The following is a 24,187-nucleotide window of genomic DNA, read 5'->3' as shown; positions in this document are numbered from 1 at the left end:
ACACTGACTTAAAATTCCATGAGAGGATACCTTAAGTGTAGCGCTGGGGCTGGTTTGACAAGGGTTATTTTCTCAATGCCTCATCCTTCCTAGGCTTTAGATATTCCTACTGTGCTGCCTCTCGGGGAGGGTCAATTACTGTGATTTTGCAATTCTTCCAGAAATATTCTATTAGTCATTAACGGATGCTTGTCAGCCTAGTAGTGGGTGACTGGAAGAAAGAGTTGCATATTTCCATTGTTCTAATTAAACCCCAAGCTTAGCCAAGCACTTCTCCATATAACCTTCTCTGCTAGATATCATGAGTTAAACTGGAAAATATTACTATAAATAAGCTCTTAGGGAAACCAACCCTGATTTTATGACTTTATGGTTTTACTACTATGATTTTATAATCTTACTACTACTGCATAGTAGTTAACTAGCTGAGAGATGTTACTACAGAGAGTCTAGAATTTTTACCTCTTGTTCTCAGACACCACACCAATCCGGTGGGCACCGAATGGCGGTGGAAGATGGACCAGCCTGAAATGATCTTAAAGGAAGCCATTGAAAACCATCAGAACATGATTAAGCAGTTTAAAGGTATTTATCTACCCTCTAAAAAGGAATGCTAATTAGCATGAATTAAATTGGCAGAAGAACTGCCCCTTTGACAGGATTTTGTCCCTACTGGCAAATTTTCGTATAGGGAAGTGAAAACTTTGTAGAAATATTGTATACATTTTGGTCTTTTTAGTTTTTATTGACAACTTTTGTATTCCACATGATGGAAGAACTAAATAAACTTAATTCACACCAAGCAGGTCTTTGGTTCTCAATAGACACTGGCTGGGTGTCCTATGAATTTAATTGAGTTCTAACACTATCTGGAGGTAGTGCCAGACCCCACAGGTCCTGTAAGACTACCCCACATCAGACCCCAGTTTCAAGTCTAGGCTGTTACCTGTGCTTCTGACTGACTGATTATAAATTGGAGGTTCTCACTACCTCCTGTTCGGATTTGAGTAATTTATTAGGGTGGCTCACAGAACTCAGGGAAACATCTGTTTACATTTACCAGTTTACTATAAAGGGTATTACAGAGGATTCAGTGGATGGCCAGGTGAAGAGGTAACTTAGAGCAAAGTCTGCAAGCACAGGAGCTTCTGTCCCAGTGGCCCTGGAGTGCATCACCCTCCTGGCACATGGAGGGACTCACCAGCCTAGAAGCTCATCAACTCTTGTTCAAGAGTTTTTATAAAGCCTAATATGTACTCCCTCCTTCCTCTCCCAGGAGGTCCATGGGTGTGGTTGAAAAATTCCAACCCTCTAATCACTTGGTTTCCCTGGTGACCAGCCCCATCCTGAGGCTGCTTAGGGCCCTTAATCACCTCATTAGCTCAGGTGTGTTCAACAGGGGTCCCTTATGAATGACCAAAGACGCGGCTTTCACTCCGGAGATCCCAAGGGTTTTAGGAGCTTTGTGCCAGGAACGAGGGCCAAAGATGAAATATATTGCTTATTATACTTCAGTCTTTCTTATTACTTTTCTTAATTCTTATGAGAAATCGAGAAAAGTAATGCAAGTAATGATTAATCAATAGTAATTTATTAAGGATAATCAGTCAATAATTACACCTTTATTTTATTCTTTATAATTTTCTAAGGACGTGGACCTGTGCCTATTCATGTGTATCTGTGTATGTGCTAACTTATTTTTGTATATCTGCAAAGATGCTAATATTTAAATTTGTAGATTTGTATCTTCTAGTCTCAAGCACTTTTTTCGACAAATTACTTTCTCACGTGTGGATAAAGCAGTGTCTCTTATCAGGTGTTTGGAAAATTCAATGAAACTGGTAAAGAACTAAGTTTCAAGATCTGGTATCTGACTAGCAACACTCATTATTGATTTAGTTAATATTGATTATTGATCTTCAAACAAATCATATGCCTTCTTAAAAAATTTCAAAGCAGAGTCTTGTTTTCTCTTGGATAACGTATTGGTCAGAGTTCTCCAGAGAAACAGTCAACAGGATGGTGTGTGTAAGAAATTGAGAGAGAGCGATTGATTTGGGGAGCCAGCTCACGTGATTGTAATCAGTATAGGCATCTCAAATGGCTTGTTTTCAGGTTCCCATGGGGTAAGAGAGAAAATAGTTTTTTTTTTCTTTTTTAATTTTATGATAGTCACAGAGAGAGAGAGAGAGAGAGAGGGAGAGAGAGGCAGAGACACAGGCAGAGGGAAAAGCAGGCTCCATGCACCGGGAGCCCGATGTGGGATTCGATCCTGGGTCTCCAGGATCGCGCCCTGGGCCAAAGGCAGGCGCCAAACCGCTGCGCCACCCAGGGATCCCAGAGAGAGAATAGTTTTAAAAAATATCTGTTGTGTTGTTGTAGGGGGAAGCTAGATAAAGGATTACAGAGAGAAAGAACAGCACATTTGTGTACAAGTGAATCCTGAGTAAGGGCTAAAATGCCTGGGCAGGGGGGAATGACACCCAACCCTCCCATTCAGCAAGGACTGTCTACTTCATTCTTCAAAAAGCTTTCTTTCCTAGGGGGATCCCTGGGTGGCTTGGCGGTTTGGCGCCTGCCTTTGGCCCAGGGTGCGATCCTGGAGTCCTGGGATCGAGTCCCATGTCGGGCTCCCTGCACGGAGCCTGCTTCTCCCTCTGCCTGTGTCTCTGCCTCTCTCTCTATGTCTATCATAAATAAATCTTAAAAAAAAAAAAAAAGCTTTCCTAGCCTATTGATTTTGACCTAGTAATTCCCCAAAGCGTTCTTTTTTCACATCTTCATTACTTGACAGTGTTACCATGTCAGTAAAACATTGTTTACTATGTATTGTTGATTCATTTAATCAACAATAAATTTTCTATAAAGGTTTTCAAGTCGGAACTGGTTTTTAGTTGGAACATTTGTACACGGACACTTTTCAAGGTGCCAGAGCAATTTTTCTTTAAAGTAGTAGTAGAAAATGGGCTTATGAAGAGCCAATGGGGCAAAGCTACCGTCTGTGGGATTATGACTGAAGGCCTCTAAGTCAGAATCCCGCCCAGGCAATGATAGGGCAGTGCTGCGGTGCCTCGGCTTCGGATAGCCGGTCCCCTGTCGTCCCCACTGGCGGACTGCTGCGCGCGTCCTGCGTGCCCCGCGTGGGGACCGGGGTCCGGTGCGGAGAGCCGGTCGTCCTGGGAACCCGGGCGCGGCCGGAAAGGGGGCTGCCCCCTCGCCCGGCCCGCAACGCACGTTCGTGGGGAACCTGGTGTTAAACCATTCCTAGACGACCTGCTTCTGGGTCGGGGTTTCATATGTAGCAGAGCAGCTCCCTTGCTGCGATCTATTGAAAAATCAGCCCTCGACGCAAGGGTTTGTTAAAAAAAAAAAAAATTAAAGAAAATGGGCTTATATTTGAAGGAGTGGTGGGTTGACAGGCTGGCATATGGGCATAAAGGAGCTCTCATATTTTATGTTTTCACGAAGAGTGAGCACTCTTTATTTTCAGGTTTTGGATCATGGTAACTATTTGTTAATTTTTTTTTTTTTAAATTTCATTCCAAGCTTAAATAAGGCATTACTTTTTTGAAAAATCTGTCTTACTGCTGTAATAATTATATTATATAGTAAACCTAGCTATGATACTGTAGTATTAAAAGAGAAAAAAAACCCTAATTATTAAAGGATGAAATACATAATTTGGAAGAATATAGAGCTCTTCTAGAAAACTGGTGGTAGCCTGCAGCCCTCAATAAACATATTGTTTTCTTTTTAAAAATATCATAACAGGCAAAATTATGGAATTTTAGTATTTCAGAATATTGGTTATGTTTTCTGTCTTCTTGACTCTCAGCAGAAAGTAAACCATTCAAATGTATGACTGTTTATTTTATTGTAGACATTCGTCAGGCAGTGAGATTTTGTAACTTCACTTAGGCTTTATCAGTGGTTATAGCCTAAAGTTTTCTTTCTTTCTTTCTTTCTTTCTTTCTTTCTTTCTTTCTTTCTTTCTTTCTTTCTTTCTTTCTTTCTTTCTTTCTTTCAAGATTTTATTCATTTATTCATGACAGAGAGGGAGAGAAAGAGAGAGAGAGGCAGAGACACAGGCAGAGGGAGAAGCAGGCTTCATGCAGGGAGCCCGATGTGGGACTCGATCCCAGGACTCCAGGATCGCGCCCTGGGCCAAAGGCAGGCGCCAAACTGGGTCTCCAGGATCCGGGTCTCAGGATCATACCCCAGACTGAAGGCGATACTAAACCGCTGGGCCACCGGGGCTGCCCAGCCTAAAGTTTTCTTTTTTTATAAACCAGAATTCCTCCTGCAATCAGTGAAATCTCTATGTTCTATCTTTTGTTCATTCCTAGAGGATAGAGTTTAAATAAAACAAGTCTTTTTCCTTTCTGAATGGTGAGCCTCAGAGTGAAGATGGTGGGGCTAACTCCTGCTACCTCTTCTGAACTGCATATCCTCACCGGGCTGCAGTCCTAAAACGGATCCTACATGTGGACTCTATAAAGATGCAGATACATAACTCTAGATTTTATTTCAGCCACTGGTGGAGTCTCTCTTCTCTCTCTTCTCCAGATCTGAACTCCTCTGCAGAGACTGGTCTGGAGAGGTGGTTTATATCATGGGATGTAGTTATTCACTCACGGAGACCCTGCTGGAAATTCCCCCTTTCTCCCACAGCCGTAGTAGAGTTTCCCTATTACCCTGTGCCCCCAGTGGCTTGAGAAAAGCAAAACAAAATTAAAAACCAAAGGAATGGGATATTGCCATTTTTCTTAGTTAGAATTTGGGTTACATTTTCCTTAGGGAAAAAAATGAATTTAATTAGTGATATTGAAATAGATATATTAGTACTGTAGTTTAAGTATATTGCAGATTAATTTGGTCTTGAGGGGTTTGAATGGTAACTTAATCTTCATTTTAACAGCATTATATCTGTGGAAATACAAATTTCAGGTTTAAACAAATGCTTTCAGAACATTACAGGCGGTTTTCAAAGAATCTAAGCTATTTCCTTCTTAGTTGGTTATATTCTGGATATCCTGACTTCATCCCCTCTTTAGAGGTTCAGTCTTAACTTATTAATAATTTCCCTTATTATGGTTTGGAGTATTTTGTTTTTTAGTGTGCTTTTCTACATCATGATGAATACCTGCTCTCTCTTATGGGTCTGGTATAGTCATTTTATGATTTTATTTTTGTGGAGGAGGAGACTTGCTGTGGGGCTTTTTGCTTCTTCCCTCTAAACTTCAAGGTTTAGCTAAATGGCCAGCCTTGAACAGATTTTGAAGATATTTTGATTGTTTTTTTAATGCTTCCCTTTTGTGCTTCTGTTCTCAATTCTGAGGGCAATTATTGTTCTTCAGTTACTTAATTGAATCATTAAAATATCTTTCTCCTCATGACCTTTATTGGCTTTCCCTTTATACACATGCAGAATTAACTTTCTGTTGATTACAAGTGGGTCAGAATTTCAGTGCAGCTCAGCATCTGTTCAAAATGCTGCCTGTCCCCTTCTAGATAACTACACCGGGGAGAAATAGTTCCAGAGATTGGGGTGGAGGCTTCCTTAGGTCAATTCCTATCAGTTCAGCAATCAAGTGAGTGAACTCCGTTTGTCAGGAACATCTTCATTGCTGAAGTTGCAAAGATGAAAAGACATTATTTGTGCTAGATTTTTTTTTAATCTATAGTTTAAGTTAGACGTGAAGTAATGCAAAAAAATAAGTTTCCTACGGATGGTTTTCACAAACAAGGCATGCTAAAGTACATGTCCAAAAGAAACATGGGGGCGGTGAGGAAGAAAGCCCCACCTGCTAATTGTTTTCTGAAGGTTATTTATGAGAAACTTCCCAGTGGAAGTGACCATGTCAAAGATCTATTTGATGTTCAACCAGGAGGGTTCTTAGCAAGATCTTTAGCGAGGGACTATATTGTTATGAAAAGAAGGAAGAGAATATTTTATGTCTCATTTTATGTCTGATTGACCCACACTTCAGAAATAGGCAAGAATGCCCTTATGCTGGGCAATATATCAAGTTTATTTTTGTGGTACTTGGATTTATTGCTATAACAGAGTATGACACTTCTGGCGTGTCAAGTTTCTGCTTTGGCATCTTTGAGTGAGATAAAGTTTGCTTCGTAGTAATCTGATGACTGTAGTGATTGTCCAGGATCAGGAAGCTATTCAGGATAAGGGAAATGTCAGGAATTTACTTAAGGGGGAAAAAATCAGAATAACAAAGCAGAAGTGAAGAGGGTAAGGTTTAGGGAAATATGGGAATAGAGAGAGAGCCTCTGTGTGTGTGAGAGAGAGACAGACAGACACTCCCCATGTGGAAAACATCTCTGTAGATTTGTTACTGAAATGTAGTGTTTGCTGTTCTGTGGACTATCATCCTGCTCCAGAGCTGCTATTAGAAATTTAGAGGATGTCTTATTTCCTGAACTATTTCTTGAGGACAGTGAAGTAAGGCCTTGTTTTAGGAAAGATCACTATTTTTTTTTTAAATTTTTATTTATTTATGATAGTCACACACACACAGAGAGAGAGAGAGGCAGAGACACAGGCAGAGGGAGAAGCAGGCTCCATGCACCGGGAGCCCGACGTGGGACTCGATCCCGGGTCTCCAGGATCACGCCCTGGGCCAAAGGCAGGCGCTAAACCGCTGCGCCACCCAGGGATCCCCAGGAAAGATCACTATTATAATAGCCTCTGGCAGTGAGCATGAAATAGAAATGTGTTATGAAGGACAGAACCATGATTTTACATATTCCCGTCAACACCTTACTTTTGAGAAAATTAGGACAATTTTTAAATCCTAGAATTATGACTCTTTAAGGAGTTTTACCATGGGACTTTTTTTGTCTGGGTTTTTGTTTTTGTCATTGTCTAAATAGATAGGTTGAGATTTTTAGTTCAGGCTCTCAGAGAGAATGACAGCTGATCCTTTGCTTTTACATCTTCCTCCTTCCCTGGCTGCTTCTTAGGTGTCCTCCCGTGACCTCTCTTTCTTTCCCTAGACTTGAGTCCCCTAGTTCCCAGTTCACTCCGTGAGTGCCCTAGCTCCCAGTTCACTTCTCCATCTACATTCACTGCCCTGGCAGTCCAACTCAGGCCCAAAATGGAAGTACTATCCATTTGCCAAAATGTTTATTTCCTCCCGCTTTATTCTTGCAGAATCCAAACTTGAACATTGGACACTCATTCACACATATATAAGAGATATCAAACTTTACCATTCTAAAATTGAGCACAGGCTATTCCTTCCCTGTAAGACCTGTTACCCTCAAAAGTTTTGTTTGTCTAAGTTGGTGGCAGCTCTGTTTCTCTGGCCAAAGCTTTGTAGAAATCATTAATTACCGGGATGCCTGGGTGGCTCAGTGGTTGAGCGTCTGCCTTTGGTTCAGGGCATGATCCCGGTCCCGGGATCCAGTCCCACATCGGGCTCCCTCATCATGGAGCCTGCTTCTGCCTCTGCCTGTGTCTCTGCCTCTCTCTCTCTGTCTCTTCTGAATAAATAAATTGAAAGAAATCTTTAAAGACATCATTAACTACCTTTCTCTCTCTTATCTTACATCCAATCCATTAGAAAATCCTATTGATTTTATCTTCAAGATAGATCTCTTCCTGCAACCTCCACTGTCACCACTGCAGTGGAAGCCACCATCATTTCTTGCTTGGATTATACAATAGCCTCTTGCCAGTGTAACCTCTTTGCCCCTATAGTCTCAGTTTAGCATCCAATCTGATCCAAATATTTAGAACGAAATTTAGATTATGCCACCTTTCCAGTGGAAGTGGAAAACCTTGCCGTGGCTACCCATGTTTCTCAGATTCCTTGGACATGTCAGTGTGCTCCTGCCTTAGGGCCTTTGCTCTGCCATCTGCTGCCTAGATTCTTTGGGTCACCACCCGCATCTTCTTCAAGTCAGATCACAGCTTTGTAGCGAGCTTCTCTTGACTGCCCTTTTTTCCAGGCAGCCTGCCTCCTCCTCTTCTTTGGATCCCTAATCTGTACCCTACTCTACATTTTCTGTTCCATATGCTTATCACCTTCTAAGATACTAAAGATATGCATATCCTGTGTGGTAGCCAGTAGCCTCGTGTGGGCCTTTATATTTTGAATAATGAAAATTTAAAAAAAAAATTTGGTTTGTCATCAAAGTAACCACACTTTTAAGTGTTCAAGAGTCACACGTGGCTGGTGGCTACTGTATTAGATTGCACAGAGAACGTTTGCATCATCTCAGAACATTTTACTGGACTACACTGGTATAGAATTTACAGATTTATTATGTTTGATGTTCTCTGTTTCATAAGAATATAAACTTCACAAAGGCAGAGGTTTTTCTCTAAATAGATAAATTATTTGTAAAGTTATTCACTGTAGAAAAGTTGTCTAGAGGATGCCTGAGTGGCTTAGTTGGCTAAGCATCTGCCTTTGGCTCAGGTCATGATCCCAGGGTCCTGGGATCGAGTTCCCCGTTGGGTTCCCTGCTCAGTGGGGAGCCTGCTTCTTCCTTTCCCTCTGCCATTCCCCCCACTTCTGCTCTCTGGCTCTCTCTCTCTGTCAAATAAATAAAATCTTTAAAAAAAGCTGCCTAGAGCACTATTTGGCACATAGAAAGTGATCTATAAATATATGCTGAATTGAGTGGAATTATTTCATTTTTGAAATAATTAAAAGATTGAATTTTTGTTTCAATTCACAAAATAAATATTATTCAAATAAAAATATTTGCAGCTAACATTTTTGGAATGCTTTTGTGCTAGGCCTGGCACTGCCCTAGGTATTTATTTAATTGAATTTTTATAAAAGCTGTGTATGGGGGCACCTGCGTGGCTCAGTCAGTTGAGCATGTTCTTGATTTCAGCTCAGGTCATGATCTCAGCCTCATGAGACTGAGCCCCGTGTTGGGCTCTCTGCTCAGCATGGAATCTGCTTAAGATTTTCTCTCTCCCCTCCCCTTTCCCTTCCCCTGCTTGCACTCTCTTCCCTCAATAAATACATTCTTTAAAAAAAAAAAAAAAGCTGTGTGTGTGTGTGTGTGTGTGTGTGTGTGTGTGTAAAATCCCCATCTGTAGATTAGAGAATATGGGCATAGAGAGGTTGAGTGGCTTGACCAAGAAACACAAACCAACTTAGTGGTATAGCCAGAATTTAGACCTGCTACACATGACTTCCAGTGCTTAGGGCCTAGCCAATGCTCAATTATTCTACTTTCTGAGTTTCAGGTTAATTTTGCAGTTCAGGTTAAATCTGCCCTTCTCATATGCTCATTGCGAGGGGGGGCAGTGCGGTTAAATTTAATGACATTTTTTATAAAAAGGAAATGAACATGGAAGACTCCATGGGAAACGAACTAGGGGTGGTAGAAGGGGAGGAGGGCGGGGGGTGGGGGTGCCTGGGTGGCAGGCACTGAGGGGGGCACTTGACGGGATGAGCACTTGGGTGTTATTCTGTATGTTGGCAAATTGAACACCAATAAAAAATAAATTTATTATTAAAAATAAAAAGGAAATGCTTTCTGCTGAATTGTTTTGGCAATGTACAGTGAGTTAGGGATCAAGTTTTTTAAAAAAACTTGATTCACTTAAGATCGTAGGTTTCAGTCACCTAAAAAAATCACTCATTTAAAAATACTAATGTGAAATACATTCTCAGAACTGCAGTTAGATAGCAATCATAGGAGGTATCATCTGTCACATTTAGATTGTTCTGGTTTTAGTCTGTATTGTGTTGGTTTGATCTTTTGGATATTTAGTTGCAGCTGCTTGTTTCCACATAAAGTGTGTGTGCATGCTCAGCTGCATATGTATAAAATAAAATCACTTTCTGGTAAATAAGGTACAAATGAGCAGTGAAACTTGACTTTATTTTCTCTGGGTTTGTTATATAGTTAAGGTGATACCGACTGGGATTTAATCATTTTAAGAAACCAGGATAATAGCAGTGATAAATTTTAAACAAATGTTTTTTGTGCGCTAGGCATTCTGCTAAAGCCTTTTACATGCATTATCTTATTTAATGCCAACAAAAATTCTTTGAGGTAGGGACTTTTCATGGTTCAGGAAATTATGTTTCCAGGGTGGCTAAGTGAGAGGGAATATTAACATCCTTCCTCCCACCTCCAGTCTTCACAAGGAATCTGTGAAGAGACTATATGCTTTGAAAAGAACTTAGAGTTAGTTGATAGAAATATCAGAAATAAAGAAGATATGTTTTTATTTCCCTTTTTATACTCTTTCCAAGTCTTCCAAATTCTGTCTTAGATTGAGGGACTGTCATGAGTGCCTTGTACATTTGAATTGAGAGCAGTTCTCAACCCACTCTGCACACTGAAAACGAATGGGAAGTGTTTTAAAAAAATGCCTGTGTCCCGTCCTCAGAGGTTTTTGACTTAATTGGTTTGGGATACCACTTGGACATTGGGATTTTTAAAAGTGCTTTGGGTAGTTCCAAGGTCTGGTGAGGGTCAAGAACCTGTGGTGTGTGCCGGTGGTCCCCAAACTTGTTGGCACATTGGAACCACCTGGGGAGCTTCTGAAACTACTGATTCCTGTGCTTCTCCCCCAGGATTGTGGTTTAATTGGTCTGTGCTGGGGCCTGGAATTTGGAAGAGTTAAGATTTCCCAGGTGATTCCAATGTGCAAACAGATTTGGGGACTTGTGATTTATGCAGTGATGTTCCACCTCGGCTGCACGTTAGTGTCACTTGAGTTTTAGAAGGTCCCATCATCCTGGTTTGCACTCACTTAAGTAGAATCTTTGGCATTGGACCTAGTTTTCGACACTCAGATGATTCCAACGTGCAGCCAATGGTGATAAATTCAGGTTTCTTTTTGTTTCTTATATGGTTTTGAACCAACTCCATTTAGTTTCACAATTCAGAATTTTTGTGGAATGAAGGAGATAAGAAGAGGCTTTTCCTTATACCGAGTTCAGCTTCTTCCCCTCATATTTTTATTGTGGTAAAATATATATAACACAATATTTACCAGTGCAGCCATTTTTAAGGTGTATGATCAGTGTCACTGATCAGTGTCATTACTGAATGTACTAAGGTACATTCCTAATATTGTGCAACTGTCACCACTATCCATTTTCAGAACTTTGTCATCATCCCTACATCATCTTGTACCCAAGAAAAAACAAGTCTTGTATCTCCCTCTTCCCAGCCTCTGGTAACTTTCTATTTTCTTTCTGTTTGAATTAGCCAATTCTAGGTACCTCAAATAAGGGAATTCATACATTTGTCCCTATGTGTTGGGCTCTTTTCACTTAGCATAGATTCATCCATTTGTCACCTGATAGCATCACATTCCTTTTGCAAAGCTAAATAATATTCCTTTGCCCATTTATACTAAATTTTGTTTATCCACTTATCTGTAGTAAACATTTGAGTTCGTTTTCTTAAACCAACATGAAAGAATACAGAACTAAGCAAATTATGGAAAGTAATATATTCTGCATTCCAGATAATTAGCTAACAAAATTTGGTTTGCCTGCTTGTATTCATGTAATTTAATTAGTATTAAAACCAAGGATGAGATTGCTGATTTTTCTGATTTACTAATTCTAGCTTTTTCCTCTTCCTGGCCGTGGTTTTGTATTATTTGAATGGTATAAAAAATGAATTTGCCATCTATGACTAAAGAACCATTAAGAAAAATTAAAAACTTTTAAGAAAAATAAAAGTTTTTCCCATGACTTACTGAGCTTGTTCCTTTTCACTGTGTTCTCCAGGAGTACCAGGTGTCAAAGAAGAACGTTTTGAAGAAGCAATGATGGTAAAGCACTGTGCGTTGTCCCTTGTGGGAGAACCCATCATGTACCCAGAAATCAATAGGTTTTTGAAACTACTCCATGAGTGTAAAATCTCTAGTTTCCTGGTCACAAATGCACAATTCCCTGTGGAAATCAGGTGAGCCATCCAGCTTATTAAGATACTCTACTTGAATCTGTTTGACCGAAAAGTAAAACAGGCATTAATGTATTCAAAAAGGGCTTATCAGTTACTCACTACATACACATGTTGGCTTTTTGGGGCAAGAGATGGGCCTATTCTTTTTTTTCTTTTTTTAAATGATTTTATTTATTCATGCATGAGAGACACAGACAAAGGGAGAAGCAGGCTCCCTGTAGGACTTAATACAGGACTCCATCCTGGAACCTGGGATCACCCCCCAAGCCAAAGCAGATGCTCAACCACTGAGCCACCCAGGTGTCCTGAGATGGCCTACTTTTAAAAATGCATTCTATTAGGAAGATAACATTAGTAAAAAGAATAGAGGCACAAATTAATTGCTGGGAGAATTCAAAAGAGAATGCAGTTTTTTTCCAGAAGGGGAGAAACAGGGTAAAACTTCTCAGCAAAGTCACCATTTAATTGGAATCTTAAAGGTTGGAAGCTATAGTTTTTAATAAGAACCTCCTGAGAAAGGTTGGAAGTTAGGGTATTTGTGATACTGTTATGTAAATATAGTTCATCTGGACCACAGAGTGTATGAAAGAGACTGGCAGCTGGAAACCTAAGTTGAAAAGGTAGGGGGTAGATTGTAGAGAATTTCAAGTGCTGTTCTTTGGAAAGATCTTGCTTCCTGCAGAGAATTCTGCTAGCATGGTGTAAAACGGGAGAACCAAAAGCAGGCAACTCGCTAGGAGAGGGTTCATTTAGGTAAGAGTATAATAAAGATGAAAGTAAGACAGAGAGAGTGAAGAGTCCTAAAAAAAGACATTATTGAGACATAATAGATCAGCTTGGCAAATTGCATGGCTCTTGAGAGTCCAGCATAGAAGAGGACCAGTTAATGACTAGAAGGTTTCCAGCCTGTTGATTGCTAGGATTATGGGGCTCTGGAGCTGTAGAGGATCACATAAGGAAGGAACAGGTTTAACAGGTATGATGAGTTGGTTTGGGTGACTTAGACGGGGAGCTTTCCAGATGGAGATGACCATCTTCTGGGGCCCGGAAATGATATGTTTTTGTATTATACTTGAACTATGCACATATTATAACACCAAACATTAAATTTTACTTATTTATCTGTGCTTTCCCCATTAGACAGAGTTGCTTGAGACTGGTGACCCATGTTTGTTTATCTTCATGTCACTAGTGTAGTACCTGTAAGTTCTCAGGAAATGGCTAGTGAAATACTGGGGAAATTTGCACATAGGAATAAAAGACAATGATCTTTTAAAATTCAAAGTTGTTTTGTAAATACCAACCAATAAAATATAACATGAAAAAAAGAGAAATTCTTAAATATAAAAAGACACCAATAGAGTCATGTCAGAATCACAGTGGCCTGCCTCATTCCATTTTTTCTCTTGCCTTCCGTTTACAACTAATCAGACATCCATAACAAAACAAAGCAAAAAAAGCACCTTTGTACAGCACATCAGGACATCCAAGAGATTCATTTGTGTGTGTACCCAAAAGAGAGTGGATTGTATGTTGGAGGAGGCCAGGGGAGTACTACTCCCCAGGAGTAAGGGGAATGGCAGCAGAGGCTGCTGGGACAGGTCTGATAGGGAGCCAGCACCACCCTTCTGGCAGAGGAGGTGGAGGGTGAAGGCGCCTGCTACAGAGCCAGAGGAGAACCTGTTGCTTTCTCTCAGAAACCACAGTGACTGGGGAAGGAAAGGGAAAGGAAGAAGGCAGGCATGGAACTGAAGGAAAGTATTTCCTGCTATCTGCCCCAGGGGATATTTGTAAAAGGATTGCCCACAGAGCTCTGGGAACCCCCCACTTGAGGATCCTACCACCTGGTCATGGGCCATACCCAAAGTCCCAGGTGCTAAGCACATACCACCTTCCACTGTGGTGCCACCCCTTCTCTCCCCTTTTAAATGCATAGCTTTCAGCAGTGGGGAGTCCGCTCTGGTAAGAAAAACCAAAAACTTGTGCTGCAGCACCACCTTCTGGAAGAGAAAAGGAAGGCTTCCAATTACCAACCTGTTAAAACTATTGGAATCAAAGTAAACAAGACTTTTACATAACAAAGAAAGGTATTTGCTGCTCCAGATACTGTGGCAGAGGCACTTTTTATGAAACCAACCATGAAAAATCATGGTAATATAGTATCACAAAAGGAAAATGCAGCTCGTTTTGAGCTGTACCCCCAAACACAAAATATTGCAATCTGATACATAATTCAAACTAGCTATTATGATGAAATTCAACAAGCTACAAGAAAACTTACAAAGGCAATATAATGATCTCGGGAATAAAATTAATGAATAGAAGGAGTACTTTACCAAAGAGATTGAAATTCTAAAGAATTCTAAAGAAGAACCAAACTCTGGAGCTGAAGAACTCAATACGTGAAATGAAGAATGCATTTACAAAGCATTGAAAATAGAGCAGATCAGATGAAAGAGAGAATTAACAAGCCGGAAGATAGGAATCTAGAAATGGTTAGGTGGAAGAGGAGAGAGAACTAAGATTTTAAGAAAGTAGAGAAACCCTATGAGAACCATCAGATTCCATTAGGAGAGTCAACGTTAGATGATTGGGTTTACCAGAGGGACAAGAGAGAGAAGGAAGTCGATCATATTAAAGAAATGATAACTGAGAACTTCCCAAACTTGGGGAAGGAACTGGACAGACAAGTCCACAAAGGTAATAAAACACTTAACCTCATTGTAAAAAGACTTTGTTTAAGACACACTATATCTAAACTGTCGAAAGTAAATGGTAAAGAATTTTAAAAGCAGCTGGGGGTGGGGGGAGATAATAACCTACAAAGGAACCTGCATTAGGCTATCAGCAGATTTCTCAGCAGAAACTTTACAACTTGGGAAAAGTAGAATGACTTTTTCAAAATATTAAAAGATGAAAACTGCCTCTCAATATCTGGCAAAGTTATCCTTCCGATATGACGGAAGGATAAAGGCTTTCCCAGGCAAACCAAAACAGAGAGTACTTTACCACCACAAGATCTGCCTTACAAGATATGTTGCAAGGAGCTCTTCAAGCTGAAATGGGAAGATGAAAGTACACAAAACTCTAATTAAGGTGGTAAATGGACAATCAGAATTAGAACACTGTAACTCTCTTTTAGAATAGTATATTAAACTCTTAATTATAGTATAAAGGTTAAAGGAAAAGCTTTAAAAATAATTATAGCTACTACAACTTGGTAGCAGAATCACAGCATGAAAAGATAATTGTGACATCAAAAATACTGAAGAATAAAAAGGGTGGAATCTTTATGGGAAGATCACAATAAATTGCTTTCAGCAGAAAAAAATGACTACTTTATAAGATGTTTTTTGTAATCCTCCTGGTAACCACTAAGCAAATATGTAGAGCATAGACATGAAACATAAAGAAGAGGGGAAACTGAGCAAATCACTATGGAAAACCACCAACTTACAAAGGTAGAAACAGAAGGAAAAATAAACAGTGGGAAGGCAAAAGATAAAATGACAGTAGGAAATCCTACATGTCAAGAATCACCTGAAATTTAAATGGATTGAACCCACCAATCACAGGGCACAGAGTGGCTGAATGGATAAAAAACAAAGCATAAAACTCAACCAAATGCTGCATACAGGAGACTTATTTCAGCTCTAAGGACACCTACAGACTCAAAGTAAAAGGATGGAAGATGTACTCCAAGCAGGTGGGAGTCAAAGGTGAGCAATACCTATATCAGACAAAATAGACTCCAAGTCAAAAAGGATAACAAGAGACAAGGAGGTCATTATGAAATGATAAATGAATCCATACATCAAGAAGATAGAACATTTGTGAATATATACAGTTCCAATACCCAAGCACTGAAATCTATTAAGCAAATACTAAGAGCTCATGAGGTGTAAGTCGATAGATAATAGAATAGTAGTAAAAGACCTAAATATCCCACTGGCAGCAATAGATAGATAGGAAATCAATAGGGAAACTTTAGAATTGAACCACATTTTAGAACAAATGGACTTAACAGACATACAGAACATTCCAAAATAAATAAGGAACTCAGTCAATTTAGCAACAACAAAAAAAATCTGATTAGAATATGGGCAGATTAACTAAATAGGCATTTTTGCAAAGAGGACATCAAAATGGCCAACAGGTAGGTACACGAAAAGATGCTCACATCACTCATCATCAGGGCGATGCAAATCAAAACCACAATGAGATACCACCTCACACCTGTTAAAATGCTGTCATTGAGAAGACAAGAGACAAAAGATGTGGTGAGGATGTAGTAAAAAGGGAACCTTTATACGTTGTTGGTAGAAATTTAAATCAGTTCAGCCACCATGGAAAATAATATGGAAGTTTCTAAAATAATTAAAAATAGATCTACCATATGATCCAGCAACTCCACCTCTGAATATATACCCAGAGGAAATGACAATAGGATTTTGAGGAGATGTATGTACTTCTATGTTTATTACAGCATTATTCACAATGGCCAAGATATAGGATCAACCCAGATGCCTATCAACAGATGAATGGGAAAAAAAATGTGGTGCATATACATAATGAAATACTATTCATCCATGAGAAAGCAGGATAGCCTGCCATTTGCAACAGCTTGGATGGACCTTGAGCAAGTATGGTATGCAAGTCAGAGAAAGTCAAGTACTATATGATTTAACTTATATGTAGAATCTAAAAAAGTTAAATCTGTTTTTTTTGTTTTGTTTTGTTTTGTTTTGAAGTAAAACAGTGGTTACCAGGGAATGCTGTAGGGTGTAAGATTGGTGGTGGTGTTTAAGGGTACAAATTTGTAACGAGTAGTAAATATGCTGTAGAGACCTAAAAAGTATAATGAATATAGATAATAATATTGTACTATAATTATGTAATGTGATGTTACATTGGCAGTCACATTACACTGTATAAATGTAACTGTACACTTTATTTTTTTTTAAGATTTTATTTATTTATTCATGAGAGACAGAGAGAGGCAGAACACAGGCAGAGGGAGAAGCTGGCTCCATGTAGGGAGCCTGACGTGGGACTTGATCCCAGGACTCCAGGATCACGCCCTGGGCTGAAGGTGGCGCTAAACTGCTGAGCCACCCAAGCTGCCACATACTGTACACTTTAAACTTACACAGTGTTATGTGTCCAGTTTATTCAGTAAAAAAGACACTATTTTTGTAAAAAAGAATGATCATACACACAGAGGCATGTGCAAAGTCAGTTTAAAATTTATCATCATAGGAAATCAGTGGGTTGGTTAAAATTATTTACTACTGGGCAATAATTAGAAAACCAGTGACATTGTCACAAGGTTAGCTAAAATATTACTTTTTTGAAGTTGTATAAAAGGGTAAAGATAAAAGGGAAAGGTTTTAAAAATGTCAGTGTCGGGATCCCTGGGTGGCGCAGCGGTTTGGCGCCTGCCTTTGGCCCAGGGTGCGATCCTGGAGACCCGGGATCGAATCCCACGTCGGGCTCCCGGTGCACGGAGCCTGCTTCTCCCTCTGCCTATGTCTCTGCCTCTCTCTCTCTCTCTCTCTCTCTCTCTCTCTCTCTCTGTGACTGTCATAAATTAAAAAAAAAAAGTCAGTGTCTAAATTTTGCATAGAATTGCCATTCTTTTTTAAAAGCTTTTGTTACATTTAAAACCCTTGGGTTTTCAGATGGCTCATGAGGGAGAAGTTGGGATAGAGAGGTATTGGGATTTATATACACACAACATATACAAAAACAGAGTCCATCCCAAATTTGGGGCATATACATGTAAAACGAATTAAATCTGCCAGAAGTGGGATATAGGTGATTCTCAGCAAAATGATAACCAGAGAAAATGATTCGTTGTTTGCTCATGCACAGTATTCCTTGTGAATGCCATCAGGGACTGAAGAAAATTACAGAGTGGTAAACAAGCTACGTACTTGAAAGTGTCCAGCCAAATGCCTGGCACACAGGGAACATTCAGGAAAATGTTCTTGGGTCTCTTTTCCTACTCTTGCTGGTGAGCCTCCTCTTGTCAGCAGGGGGGATCATGATACAACACAAAGTTCATATTGGTCTTGACTGCCATCACTGAACAGATGGGATACAAAGGCATTGATTAAGCTGGTCTTTTAGTGTAGGCACTGGTAAATTGGGAGTGAGGCAAAGAGGAAGAAGTGAGTGGCAGGGGCAGGGATTAGGAAATTAGCAAATTTCTCTGATGTTGAACACAACAGTTTAAAAAATGAAAAGGAACACCCTAGGAGGAATACTCAAGAGAAAGTGCTCAGAAAAGGGAAGTTGCTTTTTTGGATTTCTAAAGCATTCGTTAAGCTCCAATATCAAGGGTGCTGTGGTTCAGGGGAGTGCATCTCTTCTTTAGTTATGTCCTCATCTGGGCAAAGGAGAGAATATGTGGGAAGTTGCCATTTTAGATTTGGACATCAAAGAGTTGTCATGTCTTGGTTATGTGTTGAAATACCTATCTAGACAGAGGAAAAACCCTGAAGCTAAGGTCGTCAGTTTATTTCTAGTATCTGAGAAGAATTTCTGATAATTGATACCCTAACAGAGATGGATTGAAGTACATAATGCATAGGTGTACCTTTCTTTAAGGCAGAGCAGTCCTCCTGGCATGGAAACAATATATGTGTCCAAGTGTTAGGGCTCCTAAATATAAGGTGACTTTCTTACCCCCACATTTCCTCAAAGAATGATGTCAGTAGCTTAGAAAAAAATTAGAAGAGCACTGAGAGGGGATCCCTGGGTAGCTCAGCGCTTTAGTGCCTGCCTTTGGCTCAGGGCACAGTCCGCGTGATCCTGGAGTCCTGGGATCGAGTCCCATGTCAGGCTCCTAGCATGGAGCCTGCTTCTCCCTCCTCCTGTGTCTCTGCCTCTCTCTCTCTCTCTCTCTCTCTCTCTCTCTCTCTCTCTCTCTCTCATAAATAAATAAATAATTAAATCTTTTTTTAAAAAAAAAAGAGCACTGAGATTTGACATACCAGATACTAAGATGTGTTATAAACTATGAGTTTGAAATACTCCAGACTGCAGAGTAGCGAAACAAAATAGTCCTGAGGTACCCCTACTTTTAAACTAATACTTTTCTGACTTGAGGCCTCTTTGAGTGGAGCTAAGGGTTTTCTCGCTTTAACTCATGTGGCCCAAGAGAAAAATGGAAAGAGAACTACTTCGTCTGAGTACAGATGATACTGTTTTATTTCTGTGAATTTAGAGAAATTCAAATACCAGTTATCTCTGGTGTCTTAGTTTCTTTCAGAAAAACAAGCAGTAGATTTACGAATATAGCACAGAGGCCATGAATTTTGAAAGTTACCCCTAACTTTTATAGTGTTTATTCTGTACAGCAAGTTTACTCATTCAGTTGAGCTATCAGGTGAATATCTTGCAACTGTTTTATCTTTGAGTGTGCACTAGGAAGTAATAATGTACTCTGGGTGATTGGGAGTTTACTAAATTCTTTGCTTTTAGTTAAAAAAATTTTCCCCCCTAAGTTTCTGTAGTACACCCATTCTGTGGTATCTTCTAAGGAGATCCTGGACTTTGTCAGTTGGCCTTCCCTTGGCCTTCCCTTGACCCACAAGCAAGTGTATATCCTTTCAGGTACTTTAACTTTTCCTTAAGAGAATTTCAGTCTCCCCTCTAGCTCCAAGTATGTGGCTCTTTGCTGACAGTTCTCCCCCTAAGGGGAGTTTTTACAGTGAGTGATCCTAGAGGATCAAGGAGAATAGAAGCTGACACCTTGGGCAAATGAGAAAGCTATCAGACTCTGTGCAGCTTGATGATTTTGTCAGCATAGGGCTAATACAGGCGACCAGAATATGTAAGACACTTAGCATTAATAATACTAATAGGACTGGTAGTGATTGGACCATAAGAGCCTTTTCTCTTGAGGAAAGGCCCTCTGAATTCCATCATAACCAGTGGCATTTTATAGTGGCATTGTGGCACACATCGCACTGAGATATTGCAGCATCTTATCAGTTATCTTTTCTTGTAATCATTCATCTTAAAATGAGTCACTCAAACTAACAGCTATTTATTGAGCTCATAATTCTCGGTCAGCTGGAAGATCTTTTGATCTTGTCTGGCTTGGCTGGTCTCAGTGTTGTGTCATGTGTCAGTTGGCAGATCTGCTGGGCTCGTTGGTTTAGATGCCATGACTGGGACAACTGGGGCCTCTATTCATGTCGCTTCTTTTTTCCAGTAAGCTTGTCTGAACTTCATCACACGGTGGCACGACTTCTGAGAGCAGCAAGAGAGGACAAGCTTCAATGCAAAAGCATCTTTTGAACCTTTGCTTGTGTCATACTTTCTCACTTCCATTGTCCGAAGCGAGTCCCAGCTGAGAGGGCACTTCCAGCTTCAGGGCAAGGAGATGTGGATATAGGGAGAGGAGGAATTTATGGCCATGTATGTAGTCCACTATATGGGCACAGTGGGCTTTAGTTTTTAAGGAGGATGACCTTGAACCACTGAGACTCACTCTTTTTTAGGAACTCAGTTGAAAAAACAATTATAATTTTATGGGTTGGCTGGAGGGCCATTAAGACCAAAGGTTTCAGATTGGCAGCTGATCAGAAGTAGGTTTATTTGTCCTGTGCCATGTTTCAAAGCTTTTTTGTTTGTTTGTTTTTTGAGCCAAGGGTTAATATCCAGAGATTTTGTGTAAAATCTGAACTTTTGGAAAAGACAATCTGGCAAAAATTGTCAAAAGCCAAGTATAAAGTGCTGTCTTTATAATACCAGAACACTTCAGTCTTCTCTGGTTTTATTACTATACTCTGACACCAGATGCATGGGTTTTTCCACACTAAGCAGTTCTCCGGTTCTCTGTGGGAGCCACCTGGTGTCCTATGATTCAGTTCAGTTATGACACTACCTGAAGTTAGTGCAGACCAGACAGTGTAAGGGCTCAGTCTCACAAGACGGCCCCCTTCAGATACCGGTGGCAGTCCCAGATTGCACCTGCACTTCTGACCAACCAGCTGTGCCCTACTCAAGTTCAGTAATATGCTATAATATCTCGCAGAAAGTCAGGGAAAACAATTTACTTACTATTATTGGTTTATTATAAAGGATACAACTTAGGAATAGCCAAGTGGAAGAGATGTATGGACCAAGGTATGGGGGAAGGGATGCCACACTTCCATACCATCTCTAGGCACACTATCCTCCCAGTACCTCCGTGTGTTCACCAACCTGGAATGGAAGCCTTCAGAACTCCCATCATTTAGAGGGTTTATGGAATTACCATTACATAGGCAGGATTGATTCAATCTTTGTCAGTTGGTGATTAGCTCAATCTCCAGCCTGTCTTCCCTCCCTGGAGGTTGAGGGGTGGGGTCTGAAAGTTGGTTCTTCTGGCAACCAGCCCCTATCCTAAAGCTATCTAGGGGCCCATTGGGAATCATTTCAGTAGTAAAGTAAATCTTTATGTTTGAAGGGGGCTATTAGGATAACAAAAGATGCTTCTCTGGAACTTCTGTCACTCAGGAAATGCCAAGGGTTTTAGGAACTTTATGTGAAGAACTAGACGTAAGTAAATATATCTTATTATACAATAGCATACCAAGTAATAGTTATCTTTTCAATGAAGCCTGTCATTTTCAGCCTGCCAAACTGTTTCCCATTTCGTTGTCTCCTCCACTAGGAGTGTCGCCTGCCACTGGTCAGAGGAGTTGCGATGTTCATTCTCTCATAGCAGAGAACTTTCTGTCACCATTTCTAACAATTGTGAAACAGTGAAAGGTTCCACATGGTCTAAGGAAAATGGAAGCATATCGCTTTGAATAAGGAAAGAATATTCTTTTTTTTTAATTTTTTTTTATTTATTTATGATAGTCACACACACAGAGAGAGAGAGAGAGGCAGAGACATAGGCAGAGGGAGAAGCAGGCTCCATGCACCGGGAGCCCGACGTGGGTTTCGATCCCGGGTCTCCAGGATCGCGCCCTGGGCCAAAGGCAGGCGCCAAACCGCTGCATCACCCAGGGATCCCAGGAAAGAATATTCTTGCGTGTTTCATATGCAGTCTGTGTTTTGATGTCCAGAGAACTTTTTCCTTTAAAAGTGGCTTTGCCCCGGGACCCCTGGGTGGCTCAGCAGTTGAGCGTTTGCCTTTGACTCAGGGCGTGATCCTGGATTCCCCAGATCAAGTCCTGCATCAGGCTCCTTGCATGGAGCCTGCTTCTCCTCTCTGCCTGTGTCTCTGCCTCTCTCTCTGTGTCTCTCATGAATAAATATAATTAAAAAAAAAAGTGGCTTTGCCCTTATAGACATGTGAGTTTAGGATCCTTGTTCTAATTCTGTACAGTCTGTGTTTGCATTCAGCCCTGCAATTAGAAAGGTCCATCACACCATTGTTCTGCTAGAGCACACCATGTTATTCCTTTTTATAAATTACCCTGTGCTGTGAGGCCAGTGACCGACAATAAGACACCTTATTTAAAAGCAGACCTCTGAAAATCATCATGTTGTAAGGTAATGAAGTTGTTGAGAGTGGTGTTCTGCAATACTAAATCATTTCTTCTCTCTGAGGACTCGAGGAGAACTAACTGGTTTGTCCCAACTTTGTGGACATTTGAAACCTCTGATCATGTCGCCCTCTTTATGAGTGTTTTAGGGTTTAGAGGCTCTTTGGAAACTTTGTGTAGCTCTTTGTAGACTGTTACACTCTTAGTATCTTCATCTTGAGTAGTCCCCCTTTACTTTTATCATTTTCTTATCTGTTTTGTTATTTTTAAATTTGTATTTTCAATCTTATTTTTTTTTCTTTTTGGTAAATTATTGCTGATGCACAGCTTTCTGTGTGCCAGCAGCTGATCATAAGAAAACAGAACTATGTTCCATATTTAACTGTGGCACGATTCGCACTTAACTTCCCAGGCCTCCCCACCTCCACCAAATTTGTCCCTTTGTTCATTACTTTTGAGCACCTTCTTCTGAAACTATGTGTGAACTTCATTCTCTTTGTTTTGCTTCTTCTCTCAGTATTTGTTTTGTTTGCTCTGTTATGTTTTCCTTAGTTTTTGCTAAGACATTTACCATATGTATTAGAGAATCTCTATAAATTGGATAGCTCTTCACATATTAGATGCTTAGTAAATGTTCGAAGAAATGTATGAGTTTTTTTTTTTTAACTTAAAGATTTTATTTATTTATTCATGAGAGACACACAGAGAGAGAGGCAGAGTCCACACAGGGAGCCCGATGCGGGACTCGATCCCGGGTCCCCAGGATCACACCCTGGGCTGAAGTTGATGGCGCTAAACCACTGAGCCACCTGGGTTGCCCAAATGCATGGGTTTTCATAAAAATAGTTTACTTGTTAGTTCAAAATGGTTACAGGAAACAGCTTACAATGAAATGAAGATTATAAATATCACCTGATCCTTTTATTTTTTTTTTTTTTATTTTTTAAATTTTTATTTATTTACGATAGTCACACAGAGAGAGAGCTAGAGAGAGAGGCAGAGACACAGGCAGAGGGAGAAGCAGGCTCCATGCACCGGGAGCCCGACGTGGGACTCGATCCCGGGTCTCCAGGATCGCGCCCTGGGCCAAAGGCAGGCGCCAAACCGCTGCGCCACCCAGGGATCCCCACCTGATCCTTTTAATAGAAGCTTCCCCCACCCCAGCCTGGTTTGTTTATTGTAAACGTGTTAAGTTTAAAATATAGTCGTCTTCTGTGTCTATGAAGTGATGGAATACTTTTCAGAAATATGCAGGTCTAGAGGCATCCGGGTGGCTCAGTGGGTTAAGCATCTTCCGTCAGCTCAGGTCATGATCTCAGGGTCCTGGGATTGAGCCCCCCATCCAGTTCCCTGCCCAGTGGGGAGCCTGCTTCTCCCTCTCCCTCTGCCCCATCCCCCTGCTCATGCTCTATCTCTCACAAATAATTAATTAAAAAATCTGCAAGTCCAGATAGGCTAAAAAAAAAAAAAAAAGGAAATACAGTGAGGTGGTAAGAGCTGGGCCCTGGTCTACAAGAGATCTGGTTTGAATCCTAAGTCTCTTGCTGTCTTAGTGACACTGGGAAGAGAACTTCTCAGTGCCTAGTTTCCTTACCTGTGAACTGATTTAAAATAATGACTATCTTATAATGGCATTGTGAGTATATGAGATAATACATGAAAATGCGTAGAAGTTTCACTTTTGGAAAGGTACGCTAAATAATGGTCAAAGTAGTCAAAGTATACTTTAAGACAAGCACCATTACTTGAGATAAGATGGACATTTCTTAATACAA

The 24,187-nt window shown here is 40.3% G+C and overlaps 1 protein-coding gene across 1 annotated transcript in view; it reads left to right on the top strand.

Annotated features, from left to right (window-relative positions):
- LOC129519965 (S-adenosyl-L-methionine-dependent tRNA 4-demethylwyosine synthase TYW1) overlaps positions 1–24,187 on the top strand; it is a 213,518-nt gene that overhangs the window by 94,259 nt on the left and 95,072 nt on the right. The window contains exons 11-12 of the mRNA XM_055340814.1: positions 476–585; positions 11,742–11,919. Coding sequence (XP_055196789.1) covers positions 476–585; positions 11,742–11,919 — 288 coding nt within the window. The remainder of the gene's footprint in view (positions 1–475; positions 586–11,741; positions 11,920–24,187) is intronic.

This window comes from Nyctereutes procyonoides, unplaced genomic scaffold (genome assembly GCF_905146905.1).
Source record: "Nyctereutes procyonoides isolate TBG_1078 unplaced genomic scaffold, NYPRO_anot_genome, whole genome shotgun sequence".
NCBI lineage: Eukaryota > Metazoa > Chordata > Mammalia > Carnivora > Canidae > Nyctereutes > Nyctereutes procyonoides.
Note: the sequence above shows the minus strand (reverse complement) of the source record. Positions and strands in the feature narration are given on the sequence as shown.